General features: G+C 35.1%; 1 protein-coding gene across 1 annotated transcript in view; it reads left to right on the top strand.

Annotated features, from left to right (window-relative positions):
• Positions 1-12,991, top strand: part of LOC138332616 (focadhesin-like) — a 315,742-nt gene that overhangs the window by 102,544 nt on the left and 200,207 nt on the right. The window contains exon 3 of the mRNA XM_069280615.1: positions 11,506-11,580. Coding sequence (XP_069136716.1) covers positions 11,506-11,580 — 75 coding nt within the window. The remainder of the gene's footprint in view (positions 1-11,505; positions 11,581-12,991) is intronic.

Raw genomic sequence — 12,991 nt, 5'->3', positions numbered from 1 at the left:
GGCCCCTGCTGAGCCTTCACTACTTTGATATGTTGATTTCTTATCTTTTATGATCACTGCTGATTTCTTTGAAGTTGATGGACATAGAAGATTTTAAATGAGCCTATAGTTTTGATTACAGTGGAGATTTGAGGAAACAAGGCCTGAGACATTTTTGTCTTTGTGAAAAAAAAAAAAAACTTCTAGACTTCAAAGTAAAAATCTTTTGGAAAAGAAACCATTTTATTCTGCCTCGAAATTTTTACACAGTAAGCTATGTCATTCTGTGTTTTATTAGAATTAAGGAAAAATTATTTCATGTATGCATTGACTAGCTAAAAGGTAGATTTTCAGCCCACTATCTTCAGATGGTGGGTTTTTCAAATCACCTTTTCTTCCTGGTCTGTGGTCAGTCCGTCCTTCCGTCCATCATTCCGTCTGTTAACAATTTTTTTTAACCGCTATTTCTCAGAAAGTACTGAAGGGATATGTCTCAAATTTCATATGCAGGTTCCCCTAGGACCCTAGTTGTACATATTTTATTTTGGGACCATTTGATGCAAAGGATGGCCGACAGTCTGCCATCTTGAATCTTGATGATTGAAGTATGTATCCGCTATTTCTTAGAAAGTACTGAAGCGATCTGTCTAAAATTTGATATGTAGGATGTAGTAAAAGCTTGAAAAGCAGAGAAAAGATCGCTCTTTCCATTGGGTAGATCATTCTTTGGTGGGTGCCAAAATCCCTCTGGGATCTCTTCTTTTTTCTTCTTTTAGTATATCAAACTAAATAGAGATTTTTTAATGTAGTGTTAAAATCATAACAGACATTGTACAATCTTAACAGGCATTTAGGTTAAACAATCTTAACAGGGATTCTTCATTTTGTTGAACAATCTTTACTGGAATTCTTCATTTGGTTTCACAGTACGATTTGCTTTGAAAAAAATATCTTGAGACATTTTAACAACAAGCAGGCTGACTGTTGAGATGAACCATTGCTGTTCTATCAATGAGCTCCTGTCCTGTCTGATTGTCCATTTTATCATCTTATCACACCTGTACATCACAGATTTACAGTGCAGCAATTTGTGGAGCTTCTATTTCTAACAATTTTATGAGAGAAAACATTGAAAGATGTCGTCAAGATAAGATAAGAATGTCTAGAGAGAAATTAATGTATAATCCACAGAATAAGGCTGCTGAAGTTATTTAGGGGGGAGGGTGGTGGGGAAGGGGATGTTGATCCATTAAATTCACATCAGATATCAATCAATTAAGGTTTTACATGTTTACTTGTTTATTTCAATTTAATCGAATTAGGTCATAAATGTGTCTTATAAACAGAGACTGTAGCATTTATAGATGCCAAGTTGAAAATAAAAAAACCCTGTAAAAACCAAGAAAATGTATTGTTTCCTCTTGTGGTACAGTTATAGCTGTGATGGGGTTGGAGTGATTGGGAGGAGAGGAAATGGGGAGGGGATGGTTTGGGTGTAGCCACTAGACATTCTATTAAGTTTTTAAGTAGACTCGATAAGCAGGAGATGTGTATATCATCATCATTAATTAGTCATTTTGTAAAGACTTTTATTTAGGATTCTGGTACATATACATACATATTCTGGTTATATATACATATTCTGGTTATATATACATATTCTGGTTATATATACATATTCTGGTTATATATACATATATATACACACTGATAAAATCTAATGAAGGGATTCAAATATATTTCAGGTAAATGTTTTTAAAGCCTGCAATTTTTATGACCTATTCACTGCTAAAACTATCTTTGCTTAAATATTTGCTTCAGAGAGATTATCAAAATGAATGTTGGACAAGGGACACAACTCTTAACAATCATGCAATATTGAAACGGTTTAGTTTATAATTGCAAGAAAATTTATTTGAATTAATTTGACATTGATTTCTGCATTTACAGAATCTGGATATATGTATTAATTTGATGAGAAGAATCATATATATGTATTATCACTGTTTGGTTAATATGCATTAAAACAATCCTGTTAGTAGCTATCTAACAAGTCACAGCATTAGTATCTATATGAATAATCTATTACAATGTCTGGACCATTTCTCCCTGATCGGTATTAATTGCCTGCTGTCCATCTATTTATAATTTGTGTGCACCATCAGTTGATCAATCTGTCCATTTTGGGATCTTAGTATACATTTATAGTTCAATATGACTAATATGGAACCTTGTGGTATTTCCTCATCACAAATTACATCCTCAGGATTTCTTTATTATTGAAAGGTCAAAGGTAAGTTACTTAGTTAAAATAGAAAACAAAGGAATAAAATCCAATTGATGTAGTGGCTGAATTATAATTAAAACCCTGGTTAGATACTTCTTTCATAAAAAGAATAAAAGTGAATTGATATCGTAACTGAGTTATGTAAGCTGATGCTTCTCTTTTGCTTTGATTGGATTGTTCAGGATTTTATATCCTGATTAAAAGGTCACTAAACCTGTACAGAACTGTCAGAATCTGGTCAGCTGACTGTCCCTCCAACATCCAACCTGTACAGAACTGTCAGAGATCTGGTCAGCTGACTGTCCCACCAACATCCAACCTGTACAGAACTGTCAGAGATCTGGTCAGCTGACTGTCCCACCAACATCCAACCTGTACAGAACTGTCAGAGATCTGGTCAGCTGACTGTCCCACCAACATCCAACCTGTACAGAACTGTCGGAGATCTGATCAGCTGTTTTACTATCCCACCAACATCCAACCTGTACAGAACTGTCAGAGATCTGGTCAGCTGACTGTCCCACCAACATCCAACCTGTACAGAATTGTCAAAGATCTGGTCAGCTGACTGTCCCACCAACATCCAACCTGTACAGAACTGTCAGAGATCTGGTCAGCTGACTGTCCCTCCAACATCCAACCTGTACAGAACTGTCAGAATCTGGTCAGCTGACTGTCCCACCAACATCCAACCTGTACAGAACTGTCGGAGATTTGGTTACCTGACTGTCCCAACAACATCCAACCTGTACAGAACTGTCAGAGATATGGTCAGCTGACTGTCCCACCAACCTGCCTTGACTACACCACTAATGAGTATAATCTGATACTAGAGGCACTAGCTCTGCCTTCCTGGGTATAACAGGGCCTCCTTTGATGTTGGAAGTTATAGGCCATCATGTCCCCCGGTTTATTTGATCACCAGTCGTTCATTTATGGTCACATTCTGATACAATCTGCAGACTGGAACAGGGGATGCATAAAGTGTTCATCTTGACAGAAATTGACATTGACATGCATGTTTGCGGAATACTTATAGTCAATTTGCAGATTAGCTTGTATCTCGTTTTAGTGTTAATCTCTGTAATTCGTGAAACATGAGAGTTGCATCACATCAGCAAGGTAGATAAAATGATCGAGCATTTGTATCAGTGTGTATTGGAGCCAGCAGATATAGTGAGAGATAAGGGCTTGGTAGATCGAGTTAACTAACCTGTAGAAAGTGTTACCTGTACTGTTGTTATGCCGCTGTGTGCACGGATAGCTGATGGTTCTACAGAGATGCAGCACTTATCATCGAGATATATTAATGTATCACAGTTTTACATTCAGTGTAATTGTCTTGTTTTTGCCTTTTAGCAGATTTTAGCCATAGTTCATCTGAACTTTTATAGACAATTTGCATAGATTTCAAAGCAAGAATTATGCACAAACATATGTAAATGAATAAGTAGAGGATGAATTACCATTATAGAAGCAAAGTGGCTTAAATGGGTCCAAGATATTTGCAAATTAAAAATTGTTTCATGTATGAATGACCTTGACTGAATTCAAAGGCAAATTGTTAAATATCTTTTGTGCTCTAGGAAAAATGAGGAAGAGATCTTTCTATTTAAAGATTAGATGTCAATACTATACGGGCACCAGCCTCTGAGTGAGGTTTGTCAAAGAGAATAAGCCACTTTGAGATTGGTTGAATGACCTTAATTTTTTATTATATCCACTTTCAAGGTTATAAGGTTTGATATATAAAGTCCAGAATTTCACTGTTACAATTTAAGAACATTTAGTAAATACTCAAAATGGACAGACTCATGCTCTGACTTCAGTTCTGCATGCATATAGTCTCAGTAAATGTAGGAATGTATTTATTTTTCATATACTTCCTAGATATATAAGTATTGAACGTTTATGATTGTTGTTGAGAATTTTTATAGAATTAATACATTGCTCTTTTACTGTAAGGTTTGTATATAAAATAGTTGTTGCTTCATCAATCTTTTGTTGTCGTGAAGCGACAATAGTTCATTAGTTGATTAATCATAAGGAACGGACACAAATCGGTTTTAAAAGCCTGGTGCGTATTCTTAACATGGGTGGTTAGTCTAGGCCAAATCCCTGTAATGCTTCTGTAAAATTCATCTATTTTCCTGACAATGCATTCAACCTTTCTTGTCCTATTGAAATGAGACAATAAATTATGTAAGAAACACTAAGAGCTTGTCCAGACAGGACACTTGACTAGGACAATAGTCGCCTGTTCCGCTAATCAAACATTGCTGACGTTGTCAAGGAGATGACTTACTCTGCTGCTAACCTCAAAACAGGATAACGCAATTCTCTCCAGAATAGAAAACGCTTATTTGAAATTGTTGGGATTTATCTCTTTATAGCACAGATATATTGCAATTTTTTTTTACAATAACACAGGATATTTTGTTTGGTGCCTACTCAATGGAGGCTATATCTCTTCACCAGGAAACATTGGGAGCATATGTTATTATCCTTCCCTTTCCTTTCCCATTGCAAGGCCACAGTGGCTTAGTGGTTAAGATGTCCCAATATATTGCCACAAGGCCTCCAACTCCCCAACACCCTCCTCCTTGCAGTTGCTAGGTACTGGCCGCTGGTGGGTGTTCTTTTCTCTGAGTACTCAAACCTCCACTGCCAAATCTGCCACATCCATGCATCATGACCCTCCATGGCTCTTAATAGAAGGTAACGCTAAACAAACCAAAATGAAATTTCACATTGCATCATGTTCCATCTTAGGCTGTTTAAAGGGACAATTCAGTCTAAGAGAACATTAAAATTTGTACATATATCGAAAAAAAAACCCAGCTCTAATGGAAATTAGATCAGTTGGTTTTACTGTTATATGCATGAAAAGTCTGTGGTTGTGACATGTGTGCAGATGTTCAAACTCGCTGCTGTCCGCCATTACACATTGTGGTCGAACTTCTTGTATGCCGAACCCTGTCCCTTGCTCGTAGAGTAATGCAACTTTTGTCTAGAACTGCTCAAATCGCTCTTACAGTAGTGTGTTTACCTTATTAGGTGAATTGTCTTGCCTAAAAATAATTTTATCACCTTCACAGTGGTTATGTATTTCATTTGTTTGATGTGCGTGACCTTGGCTCGGGTATGGGTACATCGTCCATACTGTATCTGCTTAATCGTATTGATCAACGATTTGATATTTCAACGATATTAATTAAAATACTTAACAATGTCGTGGAATTTGTCAATGTTTTACGTTATATGTTTCATAAGAAATGTAGAACAATACATTTATGCTATATTTTGCTTCTTGGTTATGTAAAATAATTAGCCTGAGTGCATTGTCCCTTTAATTTTTCTGTTCTATTTCCATAAGCAGGCAAGGCCATTTACTTATGTCTTATGGAAATGTCTAGTTTTTACATACAATGGATCTTATTTTTAATATGCTTAGAACAACGATTTTCGGAAGTCAAGTAACTCAAAAACTAATACAATTGGGATGTTTTTCACAATTTAAACAATCAGAATATCATATCATTATTCTTATTTGTAAAACCCAGCACGGAACACACTGTTCACACATGTATGAAGTTGAAGTTTCATTTAAGGGACACTTAATTCACCCAAGGTAGATGGAGTATTGGTTGGTAGATTTTCATTACAACTCTTTGTACTTAGATACGTATTTGCCTTGAGATGCTTATGCTTTGTTTGCGGATTTAAGTTTCAATAAATTGCTTTTTTTCACACTGTTATAATTAAACAAGGAATCTAACAATGATTGACCTGATCGTATCCATCCTAGCTGTGTCAATATTTACATACATGACTTGAATTGATAATTTAATAGTTCATAGGTTTCTCGTCACGGCGGTGAAGAGGGAGGGATTGAGGACAAGGTTCATTCTGGTGATTTGATTTTTACGCTAAACGAATGAACTTCATAATTATTTCAGAAGAAAAAGACACGAAGTCTTAGTTGATTACAATTACTTGCTGGAAACTTGCTGGTTTCTTGTCGCTGTAATGAAAGCTTCCTGACACCAATACTATTCTATCAAACGTTGTAATTACATCTATTTAATGGCTGGAAAAGTTGTGTTTGATGACAGTAACAGGAAACCCTATACAATACAGTAAATTGAATTGTTATATGTGAAATACATTTCCTATCGTCAATCAGTAGATGGATCCACAACGTCTGATGCCCCTGACCAATGGAGCTGTTGACCTGACCGTTACATGGCAGTGTGGCCACATCGATCAGGGGCAAAGGTCGACATAGATGTATCATCGTGATTGACAACTCTGTACCATTACTGCTGAATCAAGGTGAAATGTCACCTCCTTTCCTCACTGGTTATAGTTGTCAGAAAACATTTATGTTCCGTTCCTTAAACCTGATCTCTTTTGTAATTAAAATGTGGTGTTTTGATTCCCTTTTGTGGCTGTATAGTGTCAACTCTGGTACTGGTGACACTGACGTATCATCGGTGTGATAGAATTCCACAGGAACGTCAGACGCTGTTACATTGAGCTACTGAGGTATTCTAGGGTATGATAGCGAACAAATCAACTCAATTGCTCAATTAGTATCAGGAACATATCGCAAAGAATCTAAACTTGAAAATATGAAAAAAATAAAATTCATAGATTTTTATGTTTTGTTAAAAAGAAATTGATGGTTTAATATATGGCAATGCCTTTATTAGATATAACATAACAACGACAAACATTAGGTAAATTTGTGTGATAATAGGTAGATAAACTATGTTGTATAATAAAACCTTTGATTAGACAAAAGGGTTTTGGATTGGCCACTAGCTGTAAGTTAAATTACCATTCCCCAGCAGAATGAGTTTCGTGTACAATAGTGTTTACAAACATCTTCAAAACATACATGGTAATGAATCTGAGGTTGGACGTTCATTATGATCAATATGACCTTGGGATGGTATACAACAGACTAGATATGGAAATATTTAGTGGATGGTGTAGACCGTTCACAAAGAGAGAAATCCTCATTAGCCATGCTAATTCTGGTCTATCCTTTTCATTTTGCTGTGATTTATAGAATACTTTGTGTAGGACATGTCAAATCTGAGGCAAACAATAAACTCTGTTAGAAAGACTCCATTGAAAATGGTGATGTGTTATTAACATCGTCAGAAGTTGGTAGACTAAATATAGTTGAGGAGAAGCTGAAAAAGACTATAAGGTCAGTAACTGTATTACACATACATGCAGTTTAATTATCATCTGAAGGAAAATCGACAAGAAAATTTGTCATTGAAGTTTTCCTGAACAAGAGGCTTGGACCTAGCTGTGAGTTATGGGAAATTGATGGTACCTGTTGGTACAGCGGCCTCTAAATTGATCACTTCTAGGCCTTAATAGAATTTTAGAGGGCGTTTTGATAATGGTATCAAATATGGATGTGAAAAAAGTTTCTAAAAAATGTGTCAAAAGATTTTAGAACGAGACGACGGTAATGTATTTGTCACACTTGTTGGTCTAGGCTACTTATAAGCTTTAGAAAGGATGCAGGCATGTGTCACACTTATTGGTCTAGGTTACCTATAAGCTCTAAAAGGATGCAGGCATGTGTCACATTTGTTGGTCTAGGTTACTTATAAGCTCTAAAAAGAATGCAGGCATGCGCCAATTTCTCCAAACGGTAATGAAGAACGTCAAACTAATATTGAACAAATTGTTTCTGGTCCCAATCATAAAGAATCAATTTGACATATTTCTGTAGGATGCTTGTAGATTTACTCCTAAGAATGTTAATGCCAAGGAAATTATCTGTCGGATAACTGATGTAAAGGATGTTGTATGACCGACATTAAGGATATTTTATTACATACATATGACCGATTTGAAGTATCCTTGATTCCACCCTAACAGGAGGTATTAATTTGAGTTTGTCCTTTTTTCTGTCCATTAACTTTCTGCTTTGTATTGGTGGAATAACTTGGAAAATAGTAACCAAGGTTCATCAACTGTGGACATTTAAGTATATTTAATTCTGTATAGGCAATTGGTTTTACATATTCAGCCATGTTCAGTATAGCATCAGGACACAACATCTTGTAATACCAAACATTGTGTCTCAATCAGCACCTTTAATCGGAAACAAATTTCATTAGAATGGACTGTCAATGTCATCCACTGCCACTCCAACATGTACAGGCCAGATGAGCATCAAATATCAGATGTGTATTTAATAGATGTCCTCTACATGTGGCACTTGTGAAAAATATGGTGAAGGAGGTATACACAAGAAATTATGAACGGCTGATTTCAACGTGTCAGGATGATCATATTCTTCATGTTCGACTGCTCTCTTCATTACACCAAGACTCGACACTCAACCTTATAATGAAATAAAACCTGATATAACATCAGATAGGTCATTCTTGACTTCCTCACATGTGAACTGCCTAGAAAGGACACCATACAATTAAACAATCATATTATACTCGCCTCAGTGGAATTCTATATATACCAAAAGTGAAATGAGTTCATCACTGAACTCTCTGGCTGAGAAAGTGTCATGATTGTGTAGCAGGGTTCAGATATCCACGTAACATTGGACTGGAGGCACTCTCCCAACCTGTGTACAAAACATTTAGCTGATCATCAAATGTGAACTGTACTAGCTGACATGCAATTAAAGAAACAACTAGCTCCTTTTATAGAAAAAACATCTGTGACCAGAAAGTTTGATTGTTAGATATTTTTGGAGTCATGACCATACAGTACTTACCAGACATTAAAACAGCTAGCATTCAACAATTTCTTTTAACAGCATTCCAAGAACAAAATAGAAATGGAAATTTAAATTCTGCAACCTGTTACCACGAAACAAAATATAACGTAAAAATATTGCTCTACATCCCTTATGAAATGGACTTTATGCATTATGGTTTATATAATGATATTGTTTCCCACCCAGTGACAATTTGATGTGTAACGTTTTGATGACTAGTACGATATATGTAAAATCACCTTCGCCAGACAGCATAAGTACACCAAGGTGTAAAATTGAGTTTATTGTCTTCAAAATGAATGTCAAAGATCAATGCTCATTGTGAGTTTCGGCTGTGCTGAGTATACAATAAGGTACTATAACATTGTAATCGGCTGAAGTGACACAGTCACAACATTCTTAGCCTAGTACATGGTCATAATATAATGGCATATTCTTAGCCTAATACTTGGTTGTATATGGTATATTCTTAGCCTAATACCTGGTCGTATATGACATATTCTTAGCCTAATACCTATTCGTATATCGCTTATTCTTATCGTAATACCTGGTCGTATATGACATATTCTTAGCCTAATACCTATTCGTATATCGCTTATTCTTATCGTCGTAATTAACCTGGTCGTATATGACATATTCTTAGCCTAATACCTTTTCGTATATCGCTTATTCTTAGCCTAATACCTAATTGTATATGGTAATTCTTAGCCTAATACCTGGTTGTATATGGCATATTCATAGCCTTATACCTGGTAATTCTTAGCCTAATACCTGGTTGTATATGGCATATTCATAGCCTTATACCTGGTCGTATAATAAAAATTGGCATATTCTTAGCCTAATACCTGGTCGTAATATTATGGTATATTCTTAGCCTAATACCTGGTTGTAATCGCATATTCTTAGCCTAATGCCTGGTTGTATATGACATATTCTTAGCCTAATACCCAGTCGTATATTTGTACTGCCTCTTGTCTCTGATTTAAATCTGACCCAGTGCCGAGTATCTGTATAGCTTTAATTTCTTTATCTTCCGCTTACAGATTACTTTCCTGTCTAATACTTTGAAGTTTTCACAGTCACTCACATTGGTTCTTCTGAGTGGCAATTGGTCAGTAACAGGCGATTCATTGATTTGGGACTCCCTAGATTTCTGCCAAGATTCCTTGTGTTGCATTCCATCATTTGGAGTCTGGACATTCATGTATCACAGACAATTTTTGAATTCATTTGATTTGTCTTTTTGTTGTTAACCTTTGGCTATATATACTTAGCCATCTTTGGGCTCAGACAAAAAAAAAAAAAAAAAAAAAAAACCCACACCAAACCAATAAAAAACGAAACAAAAAAAAAATAGTTATGTTGAATTCCATCTTGAGGTTCCAATTTTGATTGATTAAGTAAACAAAAATTTGCAACAAAGCAAACAATTATATTGATTTTATTTTGTAACTTATCCCTCTGGAGAACAAATGTTTGGAAACCATTTTTTTCAGATTTTAAAATTAAAAAACAAAAAAAACCCAACATATTATTGTAAAGAATGACCCATACGAAGATAACCGAAATCTTGTTACGAGACAGAAGACTTGTAATGTTCTTATTGTTTCCATGGTGATAACTCTAACGGTTACAGTGGCTGGCAATCCTAACAGGAAATAGGGGACTGTGCTTGTGGGTGTTCCTTCTTGAGACACCCTCTAACTTTCTCTATATCTGGATCTTTTGTTATGATGTCACCAACTAAATTTCCTAGTGCAGATAAATACGTCATTCATATCTCTCATTTTGACTGACATTATTATTACATACTAAATAATGGTTTTGCTGAGTTGTCTGATATAGACATCAATTACTTTCGTATTTATAAAGAACCTGATGTGCTGATCATTTCCCCTTCATTGAAGATTTTTAACTGGTAAAGGAGACTATTAAATTTCACCCTAAATTCTGTATCACATGAAATATCAGTTGGGTAGAATTGTTGTGTTCATGGTTGCTAATGAACTACAGATAAAACAAATAAGAAAGATATATTTTATGTATTATTAATACTATATTAATATTAAAATAATTTATAGCTTACAAACTATGAAAGATAGCACCTACAAATATTTCATGTTATATCATATGAAATTTGTGTGTAGTGATTCTGTGACTGTCAAAATATAATAATTTGTATACTGATCGAATAACAGATTCTTCTAATCACTGGGGTAAAATGCGAGAAAATTGTGTATAAAAATTCTTCCCTGATCCCTGGTAAAATATGTCTGGATATTATCAATATTCCTGTATTAATTCCATTCAAATAGCCAACAAAAATATTTTTTCTGCTTGATAAATTTTGAATTAAAGACATACAAATGAAAGTCTAGCTCTCTCTCCTATATTCCAGTTTGGAAGTATAGATCTCTTGGTTATCTATGTAAATGTTTAAATCTAGAGCTGTTTCTATTTTCAGGCGATTTGGCGACTTCACAATGAAATTACAAAGAAAACAGCTAAACTTGGAAGGATGGACTCCAGTTCTCCAGAGGTTTGTGGTTACATTAATTTTTGAATTCAGTCTTGGCAGCAACCATGATTTTATAGCTTGTTGAAATGTATCCTGAACGTAAAATACACAGAAAAGCATTTACTAAATCCCATTTATTGATTGGAACACAGCATTATCAAGTGGCTATATTTTTGAGACTGCCATAATTTAAAACCAAATATACAAAACTATTGTATAAAATTAGTCCAATTGGTACTTTTTGTTTATACTGTTGTCAACTTATCATTATGTTTTATATAAACGTAAACAACCTGAATTTAAAATTCAATTGCTTGCTTCCTGTTCATAATGGCTATAAAATCTGAAATTGAATCTGTCACAGTTACTATAATGCTTATTATGCACATCGATCGTATCCATTTGACAATAAAAAAACGTCATTTATAAAAGAAAAGCAATTATTATTCTTGATTAGAAATCTTTCTAGGTCAAGGCAAAGGGAACATTAGAACGTAGGACCTATATATATGCTTTTATTGCACTTTCTTTAAATACAGGAAATGATATAAATCTCGACATTTGCAGAGCCCTATTTCTGTGATGCGGTTTTTTTAATTATCCCCTGCGAAACGCGTTTGCGGGGGATATTGATTTGGGCTCCGTCCGTGCGTCCGTCCGTCCGTGCGTCCGTCGGTCCGAGTATCGTTTCCGGGCTATAACTCCTAAACGGTTCAACTTGGCTACACGAAACTTTCTGTACATGTTAGGCTAGTGCTCTAGTTGTGCCTTTTGCTAATGGGAACCTTTCATTTTCGATACTTTTTCTGTTACCATGGAAACTTATTAAAAAAATACCATATTATTAAAGTTTCCTTTCTATTCCGGGCTATAACTCGAAAACCGTTCAACTTGGCTACACGAAACTTTCTGTACATGTAAGGCTAGTGCTCTAGTTGTGCCTTTTGCTAATGGGAACCTTTCATTTTCGATACTTTTTCTGTTACCATGGAAACTTATTCAAAAATACCATATTATTAAAGTTTCCTTTCTATTCAGGGCTATAACTCGAAAACCGTTCAATTTGGCTACACGAAACTTTCTGTACATGTTAGGCTAGTGCTCTAGTTGTGCCTTTTTCTAATGGGAACCTTCCATTTTCAATACTTTTTCTGTTACCATGGAAACTTATTCAAAAATACCATATTATTAAAGTTTCCTTTCTATTCCGGGCTATAATCGAAAACCATTCAACTTGGCTACACGAAACTTTCTGTACATGTTAGGCTAGTGCTCTAGTTGTGCCTTTTGCTAATGGGAACCTTTCATTTTCGATACTTTTTCTGTTACTATGGAAACTTATTTAAAAATACCATATTATTAAAGTTTCCTTTCTATTTCAGGCTATAACTCAAAAACCGTTCAACTTGGCTACACGAAACTTTCTGTACAT

Source organism: Argopecten irradians, chromosome 10 (genome assembly GCF_041381155.1).
Source record: "Argopecten irradians isolate NY chromosome 10, Ai_NY, whole genome shotgun sequence".
Taxonomy (NCBI): domain Eukaryota; kingdom Metazoa; phylum Mollusca; class Bivalvia; order Pectinida; family Pectinidae; genus Argopecten; species Argopecten irradians.
The sequence above is the reverse complement of the archived record's forward strand: the minus strand, read 5'-3'. Positions and strand labels throughout refer to the sequence as shown.